This window comes from Delphinus delphis, chromosome 16, assembly GCF_949987515.2.
Source record: "Delphinus delphis chromosome 16, mDelDel1.2, whole genome shotgun sequence".
Classification (NCBI taxonomy): domain Eukaryota; kingdom Metazoa; phylum Chordata; class Mammalia; order Artiodactyla; family Delphinidae; genus Delphinus; species Delphinus delphis.
Genome location: NC_082698.1, coordinates 27328402 through 27352683, shown reverse-complemented (window position 1 = coordinate 27352683; position 24282 = coordinate 27328402). Strand labels below are relative to the sequence as shown.

At 36.6% G+C, this 24282-nt stretch overlaps 1 protein-coding gene across 4 annotated transcripts in view; it reads left to right on the top strand.

Moving 5' to 3' along the window:
* Positions 1-215: 215 nt before the first annotated feature.
* SLF2 (SMC5-SMC6 complex localization factor 2) overlaps positions 216-24282 on the top strand; it is a 42573-nt gene continuing 18506 nt past the window's right edge. The window contains exons 1-11 of one of the 4 annotated variants that reach the window (XM_060034240.1): positions 216-481; positions 3120-3163; positions 3668-4380; positions 5725-5782; positions 10273-11258; positions 12246-12316; positions 15233-15355; positions 16318-16485; positions 17610-17712; positions 21390-21465; positions 22267-22408. In XM_060034240.1, the coding sequence (XP_059890223.1) occupies positions 342-481; positions 3120-3163; positions 3668-4380; positions 5725-5782; positions 10273-11258; positions 12246-12316; positions 15233-15355; positions 16318-16485; positions 17610-17712; positions 21390-21465; positions 22267-22408 (2624 nt within the window). In that variant the 5' untranslated portion in view covers positions 216-341. Of the gene's footprint in view, positions 1093-3119; positions 3164-3667; positions 4381-5724; positions 5783-10269; positions 11259-12245; positions 12317-15232; positions 15356-16317; positions 16486-17609; positions 17920-21389; positions 21466-22266; positions 22409-24282 lie in introns of those variants that run through there. The other 3 variants (XM_060034239.1, XM_060034241.1, XM_060034242.1) reach the window with 3 other exon arrangements.

Below are 24282 nucleotides of genomic sequence, written 5' to 3'. Positions count from 1 at the left end.
TGTGCACGTGACAAGGGGCAGTTTTCCTTCTCTCCTCCCCCTCACCGAAACCCCGCCTTCTCCTGAGAGGCTGCGGCTTTCTATTGCGCTACAACAGGAATGACCGACGTGCAAGCCAATCAGAACGCGACGCTTCAAGTAAGACCCGCCCCCTGTTGGTCCTCAGGTTCCTTCCCGCTCACACCGGAGTCACTTCCGAAGAGAGAGAACCGCCATGAAGAGAGAAGGGGGTGCCGCCCACCTCTGCTCCGACAGCCTCCCCAAGTCCCAGCAGCAAGACGGCAACCACGCACCCAACTTCTCCAGCCACAGCACATGCCGCCGTCGCCAGCGGCGCCGACATGACAAGGCGCTGCATGCCCGCTAGGCCAGGTTTCCCCTCATCCCCAGCCCCGGGGTCGTCGCCCCCGCGCTGCCATCTGAGACCCGGTAGTACCGCCCCTGCTGCAGCGGGAAAGAGAACAGAGAGTCCTGGGGACAGGTACCGTGCAGAGGGCTTGAGAAGGGGCCGGGTCGCGGGGGCAAGGGTATATGAGGGAGGACTGCGGACGGCCGCTCTTCCAGTTCCCGCCATCCTCCGCGAGCTCAGGCCTCCGCGTCCGGGGCCTGGCAAACCACTGCCCCGCCTCCGCGCGGGGGCTGCTGGGAGCTGGAGTCTTCTTTTCTGTAGTTGGGACGCTGTTCTTGGTCTAGTGACCACAGCCTGGATGGCTACGGACCACCCGCCTTAGGTAGAATGTGATTTTTGTCCTTTACTTTAGCTGGACCCGGGGCCCTGGCTGCTAAGTGCATATTTAAGTGGTTTTCTGTACGCTGTCAGTTTTACTGATCCTAGTGGTTGAATAGTATAAGCCTTTTCTGTATTGTGGGTGATATTATGTAAGATGTGATGAGGAAAATCCTTCCACGAATTGCTTTAAAGTCCACTACGCACGATAAGTCTTAATTTAAAAAACATGCAGATTTGGAATGTGATATGTTTTCTCCTTCAGTAACTTTACGCCTCTCCAAGAGGCCAGATTTTTTTGTAAAGATTTTGTGGGAGCTATGTAATGAGATGGGGAGTTTAATCAAATGACATCCTCTGACAATAAAACATGTTTAAATTCTCTACGCACTTGGTACTGTCTTTTTTATTTTAAGTTTGAAAGCTTGTAACGTAAGTTTAACAGTAAATTTATCTTCAGATATTGTTGTACAGGTCCACAACCCCTTATCTTAATTCAGAAAGCTATGAAAATCCAAAGTTTTCAGTAAGTTTGGCACCACATCTAACTTGGCAGCCAAACCTGACCAGAACTAATGGAAGGCTATAGATGGTCTTTATCTCATTAGGTGTGAGTGTTCGTAAGTTTTTTGTTTTTTGTGTGGGTTTTTTTTTTTTTTCCGTAAGTTTTGCTGGAGAAATACTAATGTGTTTGCTTATAGGGTGCAGTCTCAGACCCCACTGGGGGCTTTACATAATGCATCCAAAAAAAAAAAAAATTTAGAATTCTAAAGCACATTTGGCCCCAAAAGTTTCAGATAAGGGTTTGTGTGCTGTTACAAATAATTTTTTAATTAGTTATAATTAGTTTAGTTATAAATAAGTAATGGACCTTTCTGTGCATATGAACTTAGGGGACTGTTCTTTCTTGAAAGTCACATTCCTGGTTATTTTACAGGTTTCTTGTATGTTTTACCCAAAGCCAGTTTTCTCTCAGGTGTATTAACCAAAAAGATGTAATACTTTAGGGAAGAGATACAGTGTTACTTTTAGTAATTAACATAAAAACATTCAGTATTGTTTTGAGTTAATTAGCTGCTTTTTAGTCCTTTCTCATGTCTGTCTATTCAACCAGTAACTGAAGGCATCATCCTTCTCCCCTTTGCAGACCTCTAGTATTTCTTCTTTTACCCTCTGATATAATTTATTTTATGAAAAAAATGCATAGATTCCCACTCATTCATTTCATAGCTGCTTAGCTTTTCTACCAGCATCTCAAACAGACATTGTGGACTCTCACTAAACCATTAAGAATGGGCATTGCTATTCTAATGTGGCAAGTAAAGAGTACAAGATGTAGAAGAAGAATAACCTTCAAAGGACTTGGATTGTTCAAGTTTCCTCTGAGCATTCCAAGCTCATAGTGGATAAATATTTAGGGAAATTCATCTACTGCTTATTTTCTTTCAGCTAAAATGAATACATTTTAGCAAAATTTGCCAGAAAGGTGATTTGTTGCTCAACATATAATAACATCCCTCTATGCAGTTGACAACTCTAAACACATGAACAAATCAGAATACAAATTATGGTAATATGGTCCTACTTCACTTTGTGTTCATTGTAGGATGCAGAAATCCTTAAAAATTAAAAGTTTGGTTTTTGTAATTCTTGTTAACTTACTCCTTTTTCTCTGTTTTGTGTTTTTCCCAGGCAACGCATTATTTTCGTAAATATCTTAAGAATTCTTAGTAAAAAATTAAGATTTTGAAACACGATTCATTCCAGTTTTTGCTGTTACTTAGATTAACATTAACTGTATTGTATAAAGAGTATAATATAAGGTTAGAACTTGATCCTTTCTTTCTTTTGCCCAGCACACTCTTCATCTGCCTCTCCAGACCAGCAAAATCACCCATATTTGCCATTCTACCATCTACTCTTGTTATGAGTCTGTTCAGGTTTTACTTAGTTTTTATAATCTCCATTATTCGTTCAGCAAACATCTATTGAGCATTATTTTGTACCTGGCACTGGAGATATGAAGGAATAGGATCAGATCCCCTCAAGTTCTTTTCTTCTCCCACATAGCAACAAGCTTTTCAGTCCTAGGAAATACTCTACCAATTCCTTAGATCCACACTCTAGTCTTATCATTTTAGTACAATAGAGTATATAAACCTCAATACTGCTTTTATAAATTTACTCCTACAGGAAGTGCTGAATTTAATTTTTAAAATTTTTTATAATCAGTTTAGCAAAGCATTATTGTCATTGTCAGAACTTGATTAAACCAGATAGTGAAATTCAGCCTATAGTCTATAAATCTACTGATATTCTCCACTTAATCTGAATTATTGAAGTTTTAATATTTGCTAATGTGATCCCATATTAGTTATGCTTTTATTTTCAGGAAGCAGTCAATTATAGATTTCTTCAAACCAGCTTCAAAACAAGGTATGTATACTGTTAATGCATTTTTTGTGGGATCTTTTGGGGAGGAAGATGGAGTCAATTTTTAAATCTACTCTAAACTTATTAATTTGATTAAACATGGTGTTCAAAATAGAAAATATAAAGAAGATGCAGTGTTGTTTACAAAGATAAACAAGTTCTAAACATCATGAAGAAACTTTTTGCTGTTACGCTTTCTTAATTGAAAATATTCCAGTTAATAATGTTCATAATGTATACTATTTCGATTCTGTATTAAATTAACTTATTTCATAAGTGGAGCTATAGGGAGCTTACATGATGTAACAAAAGGGAGATTTGTGAAAGTAAGGCTATTAAATCATGTCTTAAATTCCCCCCCCAATAATATCATTTAATTATCAATTTGAAAACTTTTGTGATAGTTTAATATTTTAAGTATAATAATTTATAATAAATATACAAATGTAATAGTTTGTGCTATTTTTAATAACATACAATGTGTATGTGTTTTAATTGGCTATTTAGATAGACATATGTTGGATTCTCCACAAAAATCGAACATCAAATATGGAGAAAGTGGATTGTCCATCAGTGGGACAGAGCAGTTTGAAAGGAAACTATCCTCACCAAAAAGATCTAAACCCAAAAGGGTGCCATCAGAAAAAGAGGCATTCATGAAAGGTGTTAAAGAGCACCATAGAGATCATGGTGTACATGAGTCACGTCAGCCTTGTGTGTCACTGGCCACCAAATGTCCAAAGGCAGTTACAAAATACGTTCCTCCTTCATATCTCTTGTCAAAAGAGACGAAGAAAAAACATCAGTCTCCAGAGGGAAGGAAGTCACATTTCATTCATGAAAATAGCAGGGAGAAGAATGATGGAGATCGAGGCAAAATCAGTGCAGATTCTAAAAAGCAGGCCGCGGTGACAGAAGCTGACATCTTCAAGAACAGCTCCAGAAGTCTTAGCAGCAGGAGCAGCCTGTCCAGGCACCACCCAGGAGAAAGCCCACTGGGAGCTAAGTTCCAGTTGTCTCTAGCTTCTTACTGCAGAGAAAGAGAACTAAAGAGGTTGAGAAGGGAGCAAATGGAGCAGAGAATCAACTCAGAAAATTCTTTCTCAGCAGCAAGCACTCTTTCCTTAAAATCCTCTAGTATAGGAAGAAGATGCAAACCAAGGCAGGAACAGAGTAAACAGAATGATGTCACAGCCGGAAATAGTAATCTTTCAAACCTGGTATGTGCAATAAATGCTGAATTAGCTTGGCTACTATTTTATCATATTTAGATACTAAATCTAAAAATGTTTGATAATTGTTAAGAAACAATTTGGTACGTTTTGTTAGGGAAATACTGATACACAGTTTGTATAGAAGCTAGTTTCATTAAATTCCCTCCAACTGTCCTTCAAACTTAGTAAAGCATTGTTTTTTGCCGATAATTTTTTTCAGACCAGGAACAAAGATCTTTCTTAATCAGGAAAGTAAGCATTTTTTTTGTAGACAAGTGCAGTCATTTTTAAGTTAGGCTACACTGAAGGGAGATTCTTGAGGGAATGGAAAATCTAAAACAACAGGAAATGGTTTAGAACAGAGGTTCTCAGAACGTTCCTTGGACTAGCAACATCAGCATCACCTAGGAACTTGTTAGAAATGTAGATTCTCAGGCCCCACTCCAAACCCAGTGAACCAGAAACTGAAGTAGAGTCCAGCAATCTGCAATTAACAAGCCTTCCAGATTATTCCGCTGCACTTTAAAGTTTGAAAATCACTAGTTTAGGTTATATGTCTTAAGTAGTTGAGTATGGGTCTTAGAAAACTTAGAATATGATGAAAACTATCCAGATACATCTTAAGCTCATCAAACTTCTGTTTTGAGAATTAGCATAAAAGCTGTTCCTGTCCCCTGGAAAGTCAAGTTGTTAAGTACATCTGTTTCAGAAAGCTTTTCTACATACAGAGCAACTAAAGGAAGATGAGATATCAAGAAAGTGCTATGTTGATAAGATACTATGAGATTTTAAAATCAGATGGACCAAAAATAAACCAAACTGACATTCTAAGAGTGAATGGAGTTGTATTTTATACTGCTGGAAAATTATATTTGTAAACTCATGGGTTTGTTTGCAAGGAAGTTGGTGCCTTTACCAGTGAGATTTGCTAATGATCAATAGAAGTTAGTAACATTTGGTCCATTTTCATAACATTTCAGTGTTTGGTGGTGTATCAGTACGTAAACAGAAGTGTTGAAGAGTTGTAGCTATTTGATAGGCAAATATTAGGCTATTTCTTTATTAAAATAATAGTACAGTACAGTGCTCTAATATTAATCTTGAGCTATTAATAAAAATTTCTAAATTTACATTATGAAAACTGACATTTTTACATATGATACAAATGTACTTCATTTTTATGAAAAGACTTAGGAATTTAAAATATTTTATTATAGAAGTTTGGGTTTACCTCCAAATTTGGTGCTTGTTTTATTCAGAGTAGAAATCTGTGTTTAAATATTATGAAGAAAAGTTCACATTCTTGACTGCTCCCAACTCCTAATTATTTTTTTCTCATTTTGCTAATAGGAAAATGGACCTCTCTCAAGAAAAAGATCCTCTTCTGATTCATGGGAACCTGCCTCAGGTAGAATCAAAATTAAATTTCAGAATTTTAAATAAATTTGCATCTTAATGGAACTGTTTTTTACTTAAATTTGTTTAAATATGCAGTTTCCTTCCTAGAGGTAAATTCGGTGTCTCAGATTAGTTAAAAGTTTGGTAATGTTATATTCAGAAGGAATAGTTCTTGAATTCAGTATGTGTAAACAGTGGTTTGTCTTGACTCTTCTCTGCCTTCTTCAAGAGTTCCTAACAATGTGCTTTTCATATTGGTACTCAGTGTTCTACTTCTGAATCCTTGGCTACATTAAGAAGCATAATCTTAAATTCTTGGAATTATGGACTGAGGTCTTGATATTATAGATGCTTTGTTTAAGTTTGAAACTGTTATCAAGGTCTAAAACTGTTTCTTAATTTTTCAAATACAAAGGTCCCTTTTTAGTATCAAATTCAAGGACACCTACATGATATTAATTTGTACTTTCAGTAACTGTTGATTGAGAAAATACATAATAACAAACAGCTACTGTTAACTCAGTAATTCTTAAAGTATTCTTTTTAACTAGAAGATAGAACAGTGTAAAATTCAAACACCGCAGAAATGTATAACATAGAAAATGAAAGGCCCCCAGAAATGCCAACTGTTCAGAATAGTCTGGTGTATCAAATTTCTTTTTCTGCTATAACTGCAGACTTTGAAAAATGGGCTTTACAAATTTCCACAATCAGTAAGATACATTGGACATACTGATAATAGCCAACATTTATTGAGCACTTACTGTGCGCCATGCTTTTAATCATTTGATTCACATCCTTATAAGGTGGTTACTTTTAGAGATGAAAAAGCAGGTACAGAGAGACAGTTCTGACTCATTCTTCTTCAGGTTTCATGTAAAACTCTGTTTTTTATACATTCTAGAGGTGTACTGCATTTTGACCAAGTGATCTTGAGTCTTAAAATCCATCTGCAGCCAAGGCTGAAATCATATTTTACTATTGTAGAAGGACCTTCTAGGATAAAAGAATAAATTTGAGGTTTTATGTGTTGTTTTTTAATTTTAAAAAATTTTACAGTATTGTTTTAGTGATCAAATTTTAGTGGATTTTGACATTATAGTACAAGAACAATAATTTCTCAGCCATGAGCCATGAGATTGCTCCTGTACTGTGTTACATATTTGTAACACTAAATAAATGATCACTTTGCACTGAGGTGAATGGAAAACAAAATATCTTTAGGCTAGCTCTGCTAGTATAAGGGACCACTGGTGGTGGTGTTGCCACCCAGCTGTTCAGCATTTTTTTCTCTGATAATGACTAAGATAAAAATTCTCTTCAGTTCATGGGTTTGCAGATTTCATCAGTGGTGACTAAAGTAGTTTCCCATATACTGTTTCCCGCATTCTCGAACACTGCTTGAAAAGGATGCTTTCTACGTATTTTCAGAGGCAGGTTTAAGATAATTGGCTTCACTTGTATTTTTATTTCTAATATGTTTGCATGTTTTCATAATCCTCATTAATAATTATGGTGTTGTAATCTTAGTAAACATACATTTATACTTCTGTTGAATATCAACAGACTATAAAGGGCATAAGGGGATTTTTCGCTCTAGATAACATGAACAATGTTTATCTTTATCTGATAGATAAATAATGAATAGATATTAATAATCCAAATATTATGTTTTATTTATATTACTGCTAATTACACTTAACAGTTGTGGTGATATACATAATCACACATTCATTAATCACACACAAGTTCAGGGATTTCAAAAATGTTGGTAGTGTAGGCATTTAGCTCTTTGGTCTTCCAGAGCCCTGTCCTTCGGCTGAATTCTGAGGACCAACTTAATCCCTCCCTAGTTTATTCCATAATTTATTAATAACCAATCCCCTATTGAGCATGTGGAGTTTTCCTTTTTTTCTTTTTACAAATTCAGTCCCTATCTTATCTGAGTATTTTATATATTAATAGATACTTGAAGTGTTGTAAAACAAACATTCAGCCTACAAGTTGTACAAGAAGTATGAAAAGAATCATGAAACGTTTACAGTTACATTACTGCCCTAGAGAGCTTGCAAAAGGAGACCTGTAGTACCAGTTCACTCTCCTCTTAACACTAGATGTTAAAAGCTCTTAATAAGCTGATTTTTCGGGCTCCCCTGGTGGCACAGTGGTTAAGAATCCGCCTGCCAGTGCAGGGGACACGGGTTCGAGCCCTGGTCTGGGAAGACCCCACATGCTGCAGAGCAACTAAGCCTGTGCGCCACAACTACTGAGCCTGCACTCTAGAGCCCGCGAGCCACAACTACTGAGCCCGCGCACCTAGAGGCTGTGCTCTGCAACAAGAGAAGCCCGTGCATGGCAGTGAAGATTAGCCCCTGCTCGCTGCAACTAGAGAAAAGCCCGCACGCAGCAACAAAGACCCAATGCAGCCAAAAATAAAATAAATTAATTAAACAAAAAAACACCGTCCACTTTAAAAAAATAATAATAAGCTGATTTTTCCTAAACTTTGCCCACAGTTTTTCTTTCCTCCTAGGTAAGTCTTTACTTCTTAAACAAAGCAGGAATTTCCCCTCATTACTAGCTGTGTATAAATTGACTTCTCTAAGGAAATGGAGCAAAACTCAAATTAGCAGCTCTGTAGCTTTTTTGTAACCCCCAAACTTAAGATAATCAGTGTAAGTCTTCTCTTTTTCTTAGTTATCTGATTTCTCATCCTGCCCTATAAGGGACCTCTGTCCTTTTTTATAAGACATTTAACCCCAGAAAACTTAGTGGGCATGGAATGATTTCTCAGGTAATAAAAATATCTGTAGAAGAATATAGATAGGAGCATTTGTTTATTAATTGATTTTTCATTCTTATAAATTGAGTTTTCCAGAGTATGTATTGATCAAGTTATGCAAATAATTGCTTAACTCTCGAGGTTTTTTTGGTTTTTGTTTTTTAAATCAAGCTGTTAAGAATTTGGGGACGGGCGAGGGAGAGTCATGGACATGTACACACTAACAAACGTAGTAAGATAGATAGCTAGTGGGAAGCAGCCGCATGGCACAGGGATATTGGCTCGGTGCTTTGTGACAGCCTGGAGGGGTGGGATGGGGAGGGTGGGAGGGAGGGAGACGCAAGAGGGAAGAGATATGGGAACATATGTATATGTATAACTGATTCACTTTGTTATAAAGCAGAAAGTAACACACCATTGTAAAGCAATTATACCCCAATAAAGATGTTAAAAAAAAAAAAAAGAATTTGGGGACATCTGTCCATGTGCAGAAAGAACTTGATTTAGGGAAATTTGATTTTGAGAATACTAGTTATATAAATAGTGAATTTTTAATGAATAATAAATTTTAAGAGTGAATTAATGAAACATCACATTTTTAAACACAGAAATTTAAAAAAACTGGTTAACTCAAATATATGTGCTTCTGGATGATATACATGCTTCTGGATGGAGCTCCTAACACAGAGACAGGTTGTATTAGTTTCCTAGGGCTGCCATAACAAAGTACCTAAACCTGAGTGGCTTAAAACAACAAATTTATTGTCTCATGATTCTGGAAGCTAGAATTCCCAAACTAAGGTTATCAGCAGGACCATGCTCTCTCTTAAAAACTATTGGGGACACTCCTTTTACTTGCCCTTCCAGCTTCCGGTGTTTGTCTACAATCCTTAGCATTCCTTGACTTGTAGGTGCATCACTCCAGTCACGTGGCATCTTCTTCCTATGTGTCTTCATATTATCTTCCTCCTGCATGTCTTTCTCCATGTCCAAATTTCCTCTTTCTATAAGGACACCAGTTGTATTGGATTAGGACCCACCCTAATGACCTCATTTTAATTTGATTGCCCCTATAAAGACCCTATTTCTAATTCAGGTCACATTCTGAGGTTCTGGGAGTTAACACTTCAACATATCATTTTGGGAGCTACAGTTCAACCTATAACACAGCTGAAGACTAGAGGGATACATGGGAAAGAATAAAAAATTTAATAGTAGGGAAAAAGACTTAGGGGAATTTTTTTAATTGAGAAATTAAAATTTTTCTGCCTTCAACTAGTTATTGTGTATGTGTTTTAAGGTACTATAAATTTAGATGTAAAAGTGTTAGATTTCTAGAACCAAGTAGGCTTTAGTCTAAGAAAGAGTATATGCACTTTGAGGAAAAGTGCCTTTAGGATCCTTTCCTTGTTACAGATACGCAGTGTTTTGGGGTGTAACACCTCTAATTCTATTTAGGTGGTAAACTTTTAATAGCTTTTGAATGAAAGTGAGCATTTGTCATTAGCTTTGGACTAAATTTCGTGGACACTAGTATTTATCAGTTAATAAATAAAATATTAACTCTGTTTCCTCATTCCATATGTGGTTAATAATCTCAGCCTAAACTTTTAGAATTTAAACATTTTGTCAGGGTATTCTAGACACTTACTGAATAAACTTTAATAAGATAGGAAAGTATACTTTTCACTAATCTGGCAAAAATTAAATTTTAGCAGGCTCTAAGCAGAATAAATTCCCTGACAAAAGAAAAAGGAACTCTGTGGACTCAGATCTGAAAAGCACAAGAGAATCTATAATGCCAAAAGCAAAAGAGTCCTTCCTTGAGAAGCGTCCTGATGGACCACATCAGAGAGAAAAATTTATAAAGCATATTGCACTGAAGACACCTGGTGGTGTATTGCGCTTGGAAGATATATCCAAGGAACCGAATGAAGAAGCTGATTGCTCCTCTGCAGGCTTGACACCTTCAAATACTGGGCACCATTCTTCCAGGAATAGTGACCAAATTCGTGTGGCAAGTACCAAAGAGACTAAGATACAGAAACCCCACTTACCTTTACCTCAGGAAAAGTCTGCAGTTAAAAAAGCTAGCAACCTTCAGAAAAATAAAACTGCTAGCTCTGTGGCATCACAGGAGACAAAACTTCTACCTTTACTTTCCCATGTTCCAAGTGCTGGTTCCTCTCGGGTTCCATTAAACGCTAAAAATTGCACTCTTCCAGTTCCTAAAAAAGATAAAGAGCGTTCCTCATCTAAAGAATGTTCTGGGCATTCTACAGAGTCCTCCAAACACAAGGAACACAAAGCAAAGACTAATAAGGCTGATTCTAACGTATCTACAGGGAAAATTTGTGGGGGATCTTTGCGTTCAGAATATGGCACTCCTACAAAGTCTCCCCCGGCTGCTTTGGAAGTTGTGCCATGTATTCCGAGCCCAACAGCACCTTCAGATAAAGCCCCTTCAGATAAAGAGAGTTCAGGAAATTCCAATGCAGGTAGCAATGCACTGAAAAGAAAACTAAGGGGTGATTTTGATAGTGATGAAGAAAGTTTAGGTTATAACCTAGACAGTGATGAGGAAGAGGAAACATTAAAATCACTGGAAGAAATAATGGCTTTGAACTTCAATCAGACTCCTGCAACTACAGGAAAGCCTCCTGCTCTTTCTAAGGGGCTTAGATCTCAGTCATCAGACTATACAGTAAGTAGTTCTATGATATTTATCTTTACTTGAAGAGAGAAAGATGGATTGACTAGTGAACGAGGGATAGATTGTTAGAACTTATTTTAAAATTCACTGTTTGTTACAATTATAATTAGACTGAAAGTGGTATAGTTCTTTTTTGGTTAATGGATTTCCCATATCTTCAGCTTTATAACTGTAAATCAGTGGTCTCCAAACTTTTTTTGATCACACACACTTTTATTAGTAAAAAAAATTTTGAGCATGTACCCCAATATATATGTATACCTATAGATTATATACCTGTACTACTATACTACTATGTACTTTCTGAAGCATATGAAGAAAACAGAATTTGAAAGGAAGAAGAAAAAAGTATTTTCCTATATAAGTTATATAGAAGTTACAATAGAGTAAGTTCTACTGGAGTTTCTATAGAAGTTCCATATAAATAGAAGTTCTATTATTTTCTTCCTGCACCCCAATGGATCACCTTGCACACCCCCTGCTTTGGAGACCACTGCTGTAAATGAAGGTAGAGTGTAGAAATGTTGTTAATTGTGGTGTGCAATTTTATTTATAAAGTGCTTCATTCTATCTTGGGAATAAGCTGAATTAAATTCTCATGTGTGTAAAATATGGTGGGGAAGGTGTTAATGTTTCATGGTAACACCTAAAAATTAGTAGTTTAATTCCACTAAAATAGAATTTAAAAATAAAGACAGGGTAGCTATGGAGCCCTTGGGTGTTAACAGTCAGTTCCTAAGGCTAGCAGGGTTTTTATAAGTAGTGCCTTTCCTAATAGATGGTAAAATCAAATTGCCTGCAGTACAAAATTCTAGATTTAAAGCATGATGGTGAAAATTATCTTTTTAAGAAAGATATCCTCCTGGCCCAGGTTATTGAAATAGAAAATATTATTTAGTCTTCTGAATAATTTAAAACATCCCAATTCTTCTACTAAGATACGTTATAAAGTATTGTCAAATTTTCTTCTTGTTTTAGGAACATGTTCATAGTGGAACTTACACAAATACTTTAGAGCGTCTAGTGAAGGAGATGGAAGACACACAAAGGTAGGTTGGCATCGTGACTGTCTTGCTAAATTTAACATACTGTTTGTTTGTATGGCTGGCTTTTAATTTACCTTAAAAAAACATGAGAAATTAGCATGTATTTTGTGCTAGTGCTATTATAACAGTTTTGCTGTCAACTATGTTAGAAATAAGGTGTTCTTATTTACAGGCTGAATCAAAAGATCCTGGTTTTTATGGCATACTGCATTAATTAATAGTATGAATTCCTTTCTACTTATCACAGCTGGTATCTGGTAGCTGAAGTTCTTGATCAAAAGTATGGGTAGAAATTTTTTGTATTTTTTTTATTGTGACAAAAATATATAACATAAAATTTACCATTTCAATCATTTTTAAATGTATAGTTCACTGGCATTACCATACATTCGCATTGTTGTGCAACCATCATCACCATCCATCTCCAGAACTTTTATTTTCCATCTTCCCTAACTGAAATTTTATACCCATTAAACAATAACTCCCTATTCTCCCCTCCCTCTAGCCCCTGGCAACTACCACTCTTTCTGTTACTATGAAATTGACTATTCTAGGTACCTCATATAAATGGGATCATACAGTATTTGTCCTTTTATGACTGGCTTATTTCACTTAGCATAATGTCTTCAAGGTTCATCCATGTTGTAGCATGTGTCAGAATTTCCTCTTTGAATTTTTGAATTTATTTTTTTATACAACAGGTTCTTACGAGTTATCTATTTTATATATATTAGTGTATATATGTCAATCCCAATCTCCCAGTTCATCCCACCACCACCACTCCCCCCGTCATTTTCCCCCCTTGGTGTCCATATGTTTGTTCTCTACATCTGTGTCCCTATTTCTGCTCTGCAAATGGTTCATGTGTACCATTTTTCTAGGTTCCATGTATATGCGTTAATATACAATATTTGTTTTTCTCTTTCTGACTTCACTCTGTATGACAGTCTCTAGATCATCCACATCTCTACAAATGACCCAATTTCGTTCCTTTTTAAGGCTGAAAAATATTCCACTGTATGTATATACCTCATTTTATTTATGCATTTATCTATTGATGGACGCATTTGGGTTGCTTCTGTTTTTTGACTACTGTAAATTTTGCTGCTATGAACACGGGTGTACAAATTATCTCTTCAAGTACCCACTTTAAGTTCTTTTGGGTATATACCCAGAAGTGGAATTGCTGGATCATATGGTAATTCTATACATAATTTTTTGAGGAATTGCTGTACTGTTTTCCATAGTGGCTGTACCATTTTATATTCCTACCAGTAGTGCACACGGGTCCAGTTTCTCTACCTCCTCACCAGCACTTGGTTTTTCTGGTTTTTTAATGATAGCCATCCTAACAGGTATGAAGTGGCATCTTCATACTTGTTAAACATTCGTATGCCGTCCTAGTCCAAGTTTTGAAATGAGTATAACCAGAAGTGGTATTTCTACATCAAATTACTCTTTTGAGGAAGAAGTTTAGAATTATTACTGATAACCCCACCCCCACACACACATATAGAAATCAGAAAGTTTGGGCATTATAATAACCCCAATGAAATTTATGTAACTAGTTGCAAACTGCTTTTGCTTATGAGAGGGGAAAAATAATATTCCTTATTAGTTCAAAGACTATCCTTGAAACTAATGCAGAGAAATTCACTGAAAACTCAGTTGGCTTGAAGTTGGTATATATGTGTCTTTAAGTAGCTAAGCATAGGAATTGCAGACAGTAAGTGAGGAGTATTCCCCTTTCTGAATTTAACTGGAGAAATTTGTCTCTACTATAAAATTCTTTTTTTTTTTTTTTTTTTTTTAGCTGCACTGTGTGGCATGTGGGATCTTAGTTCCCCAACCAGGGATGGAACCCGTGCCCCCTGCAAGGGAAGCATGGATTCCTAACCACTGGACTGCCAGGGAATTCCCGTCAACTGTAAAATTCTTTAAAAGTTTCATGAATTCATGTGATTTGTGATGTCAGATCTGAAATTGCTTATTTAAAATTGAACATTGCACAGACCAAAGGCAGAGGTTCTAGTTTTTTGTTGTTGTTGTTCTTTTGTGGTACACGGGCCTCTCACTGCTGTGGCCTCTCCCGTTGCGGAGCACAGGCTCCGGATGCGCAGGCTCAGCAGCCATGGCCCACGGGCCCAGCCGCTCCACGGCATGTGGCATCCTCCCGGACCGGGGCACGAACCCATGTCCCCTGCATCGGCAGGCGGACTCCCAACCACTGCGCCACCAGGGAAGCCCAGAGGTTCTAGTTTGATCTGATGATTAACTCTTTGCTGTAGTGATAGAGCAGTGCCTTTACTGGTCATTTACTGTTGTATTATACTCATCTACTGTGGAGCTGGAGCTGGGAATAAGGACCTTGGTTAAAGTAAGTTAATCTTGGCAAGCAATATAAGCAAGGACTCCAGAGCTAAACTCTCTGGCTTTGAATCCCAGCTCCTTACATTGTGAGCTTGAACAAGTAAGCTTTTCTAATGCCTGTTTCCTCGTGTATGAAATGGGTAATAAACTACCTCATGGAATTGTTGTGAGGGTTAAAAGAGTTAATACATGAAGTCCTTGGTACGGTGTCATAGTAACTGCTTAGTAAGTGTTGGGTGTTGTGATAATCATAGTGACAATGGTGATGACTGCTGCTTCTAGAAAGCCTAGTTAACGTTATCAGGTTGTTGGTCTACTGGAAGTCCAATGAGCATTAAAGATTAGAGGGATAATCAAATCAGTGGTGTTTATTCTTTGTGATTTTTCCTCCCCTGATCTCTAAATGATTTGGACATCATTCTTGAAGTCCTAGCCATAAAGAAATATTCAGATCTTTTAATGAGAGTTTTCTTTGGTGCTGCTTTTAGACAGACCCTAGAAATAAAAAAATCTTTAAGCCATTTATTATAACATTCTTTCGATTCTCAGGCTAGATGAACTGCAGAAGCAACTACAGGAAGACATAAGGCAGGGCCGAGGCATTAAATCTCCAATCAGAATTGGCGATCAAGACAGTACAGATGATGAAGATGGCCTCTTAGAAGAGCACAGGTATGTGGGGAATATAGTAAATAACTGTATAATATCTTTGTAAACAGTGGTGTATCATAACTAGACTTATCATGATGATCATTTTACAATGTATAGAAGTACAAAATCAATATGATGTTGTGTAATAGGAACTAACAGTGTTGTAGGTCAGTTATACTTCAAAAAACAAACTCAAAGAAAAAGATCAGATTTGTGGTTACCAGAGGCAGAAGGTTTGGGGCAGGGAGGGATTGAATGAAGGTGGTTAAAATGTACAAACTTCCAGTTATAAGATAAATAAGTACTAGGGATGTCATGTACAACATGAGAAATATAATTAACACTGCTTTATGTTGTGTATGAAAGTTGTTGAGAGAGTAAATCCTAAGAGTTCTCCCCACAAGAAAAAGATTTCCTATTTCTTTAATGTTGTATCAATATGAGATGGTGGATGTTCACTAAACTTGTGATAATCATTTCATGATGTATGTAAGTCAAATCCTTATGCTATATATTTTCAACTTAAACAGTCTGTATGTCAGTTATACCTCAATAAAACTGGATAAGTAAATAAAATCAGAGGAAAAAAGAGCACAGGTACAGCATTTTTCATGATGTATGCTGTATTAAAAATACATTTTAAAATTTTGTTTTCGTAAAATAAATGAGCCATTGACGGTTATTTACTCTGTGAATAATCTATGGTGGGTTTTTAATCCATCTGGGGTGGATTTGAAAGGCAGATTTTAAGGCCAAGTTAGATTTTTTGTCTTTTCTCCTTTTCACACAGACACATTTAGTGGCTTTGGACTATAAATATTCAATACTAGCAAAAAGTGGGAGAGCAGAACATGTGTTCTCATGTTCATCTTCTAATGTGGGATTAATAGTGGTCCTAAGAAAAGGGTTTTTTGCACCCAATCTTCAAATACAAAATTATATGCAGTATAACTGTTCAGTATTCAATAACTTCTTTTTTTCAGAGAATTTCTAAAGAAATTTTCAGTTACAATTGATGCTATTCCTGATCATCATCCAGGCGAAGAAATATTTAATTTCCTTAATTCTGGAAAAATTTTCAATCAGTATACCTTGGATTTAAGAGACTCTGGTTTTATCGGACAAAGTGCTGTAGAAAAGCTTATTCTTAAGTAAGTAGGAAAATAGACATTTAACTTATTCTTGTATAAAAATTGAAAGGTTTCTGACTGATGTAATCTTCTGAAAGGTTAATTTCTATTCTGACCTATCCAGTTTCCTCATCCTCTTACTTATTACTGTTGCTCTTTGTGTTTTATTATTTAGTTATAGGAAGCCGTGTAAGGTAATCGCTTGGCATATTACATGCCTTTATTAGTTAGGGTTAAGATCAGTATCTAGTAACAGTGACTGTCAAAATAACAAGGCTTAGGGAGGCGCAAGAGGGAGGGAATATCAGGATATATGTATACATATAGCTGATTCACTTTGTTATATGGCAGAAACTAACACAACATTGTAAAGTAATTATACTCCAATAAAGATGTTAAAAATAAATAAATAAAATAACAAGGCTTAAACAAGAAGTATATTTCTTTCTGATGTGGAAGAAGTTCAGAGGTAGGAAGTCCAGGGCTGGTGTTTCACCATATAATCTTTCTTCCCCACCATCCTTAGCACCTGGTTGCTTCAGGTGCTACTGGAGCTCCAGCCTTTAAATTCCCAGAAACCCCACACAACATTTCTACTTATGGTTAGTTGGGTAGAACTTAGTCAACATGGCCACACCTAGCCACAAGGAAGGCTGAGAAGTGATTTTCATTTCAGGCAGCCAGTGTGCCCAGCTAAAAACCCCAGGGTTCAGTTACCAAGAGGAAAGACAAGAATAGATGTTGGGATTAACAGTCTCTACCACAGTACCCAAACTGGTCTAATTTCTCTCAGTACGTGATAGCTCAGATCCAGACAGATCACATTAATTGTGGTGCTAAGTTTTATGGAAGTACAAACCCAGTCTGGCAAAAGCAGATGATGCTCTGAGACTTGATAGGCTCTTCGACACTGCCAGCTACTGTAGATTTGTCCACCAGATAAATCTGGAGCCAGGCCAACAGATTGGTTCAGCTTTAGGCCACTGATTGAATTTCTAATGAGTAACCCATCCACATTGGGGTAGAGTCCACCTCCACGGACTACGATGGTTTGCTTGCTCATTTCCCTGATTATGTCAGATGTGGTGGTAGAAATTTCTTGCCATGAAGATAACAGTCATATTGATTTCACTGTATTTTTTCAGATCAGGAAAAACAGATCAGATTTTTTTGACAACACAAGGCTTCCTTACCTCTGCTTATCACTATGTCCAGTGTCCTGTACCTGTGTTAAAGTGGCTGTTTCGGGTAAGAGAAATATTTGGGGGGTATAGTTGCCTCTTTCTATATTTCCCAGTCAAAAATAAACTTTTAAAATGTAATCTTATTTGCACATTACTAGAGAAAAAATCTAGCATATCAAACCCATGATTTTAGTGGGCTAGAATGAAGCAAAAAGAGTCAGTATAAAGAGATTATAAAAGAAATGCTGGGCTTCCTTGGTGGCTCAGTGGTTGAGAGTCCGCCTGCCGATGCAGGGGACACGGGTTCGTGCCCCGGTCTGGGGAGATCCCACATGCCACGGAGCAGCTGGGCCCGTAAGCCATGGCCGCTGAGCCTGTGTGTCCAGAGCCTGCGCTCCACAACGGGAGAGGCCACAAGAGTGAGAGGCCCGCGTACCGCAAAAAAAAAAAAAAAGAAATGCTGGGGGGCTTCCCTGGTGGCACAGTGGTTGAGAGTCCGCCTGCCGATGCAGGGGACACGGGTTCGTGTCCCGTCCGGGAGGATCCCACATACTGCAGAGCGGTTTGGCCCATGAGCCATGGCCACTGAGCCTGCGCGTCTGGAGCCTGTGCTCCGCAACGGGAGAGGCCACAACAGTGAGAGGCCTGCGTAACGCAAAAAAAAAAAGAAATGCTAATGCAGATAGTGTGCAGGATAGGCAATAATGCTAGTTGTGCCTAAGTCGTTTCATCACACTGGTAAATCACTATTGTAGTTTGCTTTAGAAGAAGTCTTCTAATGCTTGTGTACCTGGGGGGATTTTTTTCTACCTTTTCCCCCCTATTTTTGTGGAGGTGCCTACATACATTTTTAGGATTTGACTTGTATACTGATATTTCCCCATTCATAACTGGGTGCGGGGAGCGCAAATCCAATTGAATATTTCTTTTCCCCATTTGTATTTAACTTTTAAATGCACTTAAATAAATAATTTTGTATTATCTACATGGTAACTTTATAAATATCAGTGGTATCAGAGAACTGTAACTACTCTATATATGTGAAGTGAGAAGTGGGAAAAATATATGCAGTTTCTATTCTGGGCTTTAAGGTTACATTTCAAAGAATCTCATATTTGCAAGAGCTATATATTCCAATATAGTTTTTCATTCATTTTTCATATAGCTGCCATGTTTGAGTGCCAACTGTGCCAGGTGCTGGAGAGAACAGCAATTTAAAAAATCAGTGTTTCTGATTTCATGAAACCCACATTCTAGTATAGAGGAGATAGACAATAAACAGGTGTGTGTATGTTTATAGATATGTCAGATGGTAAATGGGAGAAGGGCATTCTAGGCAGAGAGAATAACAGGTGGGACAGACTGTGGGGCAGGAGCATTTGCTTCCAGTTGTTAGGAGCTCACTACTTGGATCCCAGTGATTTTTTTTTTTAAACAGTCCTAATTAAATCAAAATTTGCCTCCAAATGGTTTTTTAAGTAGTAGTACTAATTATCTTTTCTACAGCTTCCCACAGTATGCCTCATCTGTCTAACAGTCCTTCAGTTAAACAACTATCATGACCCTCATTACTCCCCACACTAAACTTTCTTGAGTCACTAAATATCCAGTCCCTTTACTGATCACCTTTCTGAATGACCTTTAGCTTGTCAGTTTCCCTCCTAAAGTGTTTCTCCTTCCCCCCAGTAAATGAATATATGCTCCAGATAAGGTCTTTCCTACCAGCAGTTTCCAGCAAGGCTCTTACGCATCTACCCCCGCCCCCACATATTTGTTTATTGTGATTCAAAACTTCATTTGTTGTCACACCAGGACTTCATTATTCTCTAATTATGTAATATATCTTTTCTTAAACTTACAAGTAGGACTTTGCATTTATCTGTTTTCATCTTGTTGGTGAGGGCCCATCATTATAGCCTTTAAAACCCTAATGATGACATACAAGCATATCTTCATGTAAGCAGCTTTTTATACTCTTTATATTCTTTGAAAAGCAAACTAATAATCATTTGTTAAGTGCTTTTTCTGTGTAAGACACTTTGTCTCATTTCTCCTTTTCAATTCCAAGTCCATTTTTCATGATGGAGAGACTTACCAACTTACAAGTTTTTTTTTTTTATAAAATATATCAGAATTCATTTTAATGCTATAGTCCTGATAATTTGAAATTTAATTGTAATGTAATTGAAATGTTTGCATCTTAATGATTTTATCATGTGTCTAAACATAGTTGACCAGAAAGACAATGTGAACAGAATATGTGCTGTTTTATAACTTTTTTTTTTAGATAACAATAAATTATTGAGTATTTTCATCTCAGTATAGACATGTTATCATTCTTTTTAATGGCTTTATATTGTAATAGTAATAGTATTCCTTTGTAGTGCTGTACCATGATTTATTTATTTAACCCAATGTCAATTGACAGACATTAGATTGTTTTATATGTATGTATGTATCTCTTTACATATTTATTTAGCTTCACGTACTGTAATGCCCACCTTAAAATTCATCACCCCCCACAAAAAGATTCTTATGCAGAACTTGTCCTGTGTCCAACATGGCTTTGAATGGTGCTGCCCCTAGTGGCAGAGTGTAATGACTCAAACATCATAACAAAGACATTTTTTCACATAGGTTGACTTGGAAATGACTCAAGTTATATGCCTGATTGAAACCAGAGTTTGGGCTGTTCACCCTTATATTTTAGATTTAAATTTATTATAATCATAATCCATGGTTTCACAACAAAAGAGAAATAGAAATACACCATGTTTTTCTCTATAAAACCACTTTAAAATAACTTTCAATATGTTATGATTTTTTAACGTCTTTTAAACTTGAGATTTTGTTCCCAAAAAGTTGTCTTGTAAAATTACATTCATTATATGCTTCTGTATATAAATTCCTGTACGTTAAAAAGGCTGAGTAGGGCTTCCCTGGTGGCACAGTGGTTGAGAGTCTGCCTGCCGATGCAGGGGACACGGGTTCGTGCCCCAGTCTGGGAAGATCCCACATGCTGCGGAGCGGCTGGGCCTGTGAGCCATGGCCGCTGAGCCTGCGCGTCTGGAGCCTGTGCTCGGCAACGTGAGAGGCCACAACAGTGAGAGGCCCGCGTACCGCAAAAAAAAAAAAAAAAAGGCTGAGTAGATCAAAGTGTAAGGACAATGATTTTGCATAAATATTACCAAATGACTTTACAGTTTTTACCAAATTACACTCATACTGGACATACTCCCTCTTTCCTAGTACTCTTGTGAAAACTGGGTATTATGAAAACTCTTAATCTTTACCAGTCTTGAAGTCAGCTGATGATATCATGTCATTTTTCTTTGCATTTCTTTGATTACTAGTGATACTGAATAGCTCTTAAAAATATACATTGGTCTATTAATTTGTATATTTGTATCTTTTCAAATATTTTTACTAGTTTGTGGTTTGATTTTTGCCTGTGATGTGATCAATTTAGTAGCCTTCTCCTTTATGGTCTTTGGGTTTCATGGCATAATATGAACTAGAAAGGTATTTTTGATAGTTTTTAAAGTTATATTTATCTAATTGTAGATGAAAGTTGTAAAAAAGAAAAATCAGCATGTTAGAATGGAAAGGGCTCTGACTTACAAATCAGACCTGGATTTGAATTCCAACTCATGTATTATGTTGGGTGGAGTATGTTCATCTCTCTGAGCCTCTTTGCTCTTTCTTCTCTCTTAATACTCTATCATTTATCTACTTTGGCAGATGATGTCAGTTCATACAGACTGTATTGTGTCTGTGCAGATTTTAAGTACATTAATGGAAATAACAATAAGAAATGGTGAGTAGATAAATTTATTGAGATTAACAGTGTGAATTATTGGTTGCTTTGTACATGAACTCTTTTGTATTACTAAACAATTAGGATATTTGGACATATAGAATAAAAAATTATTTTTGTAATATAAAGACTTTAATAATGAAATGAAACTCCAATAAAAAATGAGTGCATTTTTCTAGTTGCATTGAGAAAAAGGGTATAAGATCTTGCAAGTGGCATCCCTTACCTAATTTTTACCAAGACATAGCTTACTGTGCTGAATAAGTGGAAATAGTTGCAAGTTTATTTAGCCAATTAACTTTCATGGCTTTTTGGTGAGCAACAGTATTGTACTGATTATGCACTGAGAAGATTGAAAGTATCTACTGCAAAACTATGACACTTGCATTCTTACCTGTGAGATCCCTTATAATGAAACAAGCATTGTGATTTACCTTTTTCACTTGTTTTAAGGCTTGGGACTATATAGGCACTGAACATGGTAAAATCTTTGTGTTAGCAGTAGTTGGTTTTTCACTGTTGTTATTTTCCAGTCTTCTGAAAATGTTCCTCCTGAGTTACACCCTTTTATCCATCACTTGCAGATATTTTGTTCATAAATGTCATTTCCTTCACATTTATTTGAAAATCTGTAATTCCTATATGATCATTCTAAATAACTATATGGTTAACATATCATTACCGGCTGCCATTTCTATAAAATCATAGTAATAATCCATGTTTCATGTGCAGACTGTCATCTTGCAACTATGGGTTTGTGAACCCAGGATTTGGGATAAAATATTTTCTTCTGTTAACTAGATACCTTCAGTGATTCACCAGTTTGGCCTTGGATCCCATCATTGTCTGATATAGCTGCTGTGTTTTTCAATATGGGAATTGATTTTAAATCTTTGTTCCCTCTGGAGAATCTTCAGCCAGACTTTAATGAAGATGACCTAGTGTAAGTGTTCTTTTCATAATTAACTCCAAAAATTGTCTTTTAAACAATTTATATATAAACAGTTAATATTCATTTGATAAATTCAGTATTCATGCTTGATTTTTTTTAAAACTTAAAGTTGAAACGGATCTTGAATTAGATATATTCTTAACATCTAACTTAATCTAAATGCCATCAGCATGTTTAACAGGGAAGAAATGGGGACATTTTTTAAATTAAAAAAAATTTTTTTAAATAAGACTGCCTATTGTTGTTTACCATTATTTTGGAGCTACTGGCCAAAACAATTAGACAAGAAAAAAGAAGAGATATAAAGATAGGAAATTAGTTGGTGAAAGATTCATTATTTGCAGAAAAAGTGATTTAATGTATACATAGAAGCCTAGGAATCAACTGAAAAGCTATGGCAAACCAGTAAGAGAATTTGGTATGGATGCCAGGGTACAATGTTAATAAAGAGAAATTAGTAACCTTAAGGTATATGAACTGTAGCTAGTTAAAAGATACACTTCATTTGCAATAGTAAGAAAAATATATTAAATACCTTGGAATAAACTTAAATAGAAGTGTGTGTGTGTGTGTGTGTGTGTGTGTGTGTGTGTGTGTGTGTAAACATTACTAAGAGACAAAAATAGAAGACCAGATAGGAAAATTCAGCATCATAAATACATTAGAGCTACCCCTGAGGTAAACTGTGAACTTGATGAGATCCTAATAAGAAATGAAACTAACACAACATTGTAAATCAACTATACTCCAATAAAATTAAAATAAAATAAAGAAATGCCAGTCAGATTTTTGTGGGGACGAGGGGAGTTGGGACTCTACAAGTGATTCTAAAGCCATATAGAAAAAAATACCCAGGAAAGTTTTGAGAAAGAAGAGTTATGAGGTGGGACTGACCTTAGCAGATAATAACATGGGACAAATGCAGATAGATATTCATAGCTCCATCAGTGGAACAAAATAAGTCCAGGGCCAACTATACTTTATACGAGGATTTTGACTTTGCGGCAAGTGGGTGCCCCGACCCCTGCATTGTTTAAGGGTCAAGTGTAGGGACTTCCCTCGTGGCACAGTGGTTGAGAATCCGCCTGCCAATGCAGGGGACACGGGTTCGATCCCTGGTCTGGGCAGATCCCACATGACACGGAGCAGCCAAGCCCGTGCACCACAACTACTGAGCCTGCACTCCTAGAGCCTGTGAGCCACAACTGCTGAGCCCGCATGTCACAACTACTGAAGCCCACGCACCTAGAGCCCTTGCTCCACAACAAAGAGAAGCCACCGCAGTAAGAAGCCCATGCACCGCAATGAGGACCCAACACAGCCAAAAATAAATAAATACATATATACATACATACAAAAAAAAGGGCAAAATAGGGTCAACAATATAAGAATGGAACTCTGGTCACAAACAAAGGCTTAATTTCAAATTAATAAAAAGATCAATAACCTATTAGAAAAATGGGCAAAGGAAATAGGCAGAAAAAGAAAAATTAAAACAGTTCTTAAACTTTATGAGAATATTCTCATCTTCACTTTTTCAAAAAAAAAAAGCAAATTTTTGTTACTTGGTATATCCAGAACCAAACTCTTCATCTCTCCATTTCTTTCCACCCCATACAGGATCCCTCCTTGTTGCTCAGATATAACCTGTATCTGAAAATATGTTGGATAGCAAATTTTCACATAAAGAGTGTAGTCCATCATCCATCCTATTCCATTTAAATAGGAAAAATAATGCTTTCTCAGACCGTTCAAAAACCCCAAACATGACCAAAATACTCAAATACCTATATTTAGAAAGTTAAAATACTATTTTATTATTTAACATTTAATGAACTGAATAGTGTGTGGTGAATTTTTATGTT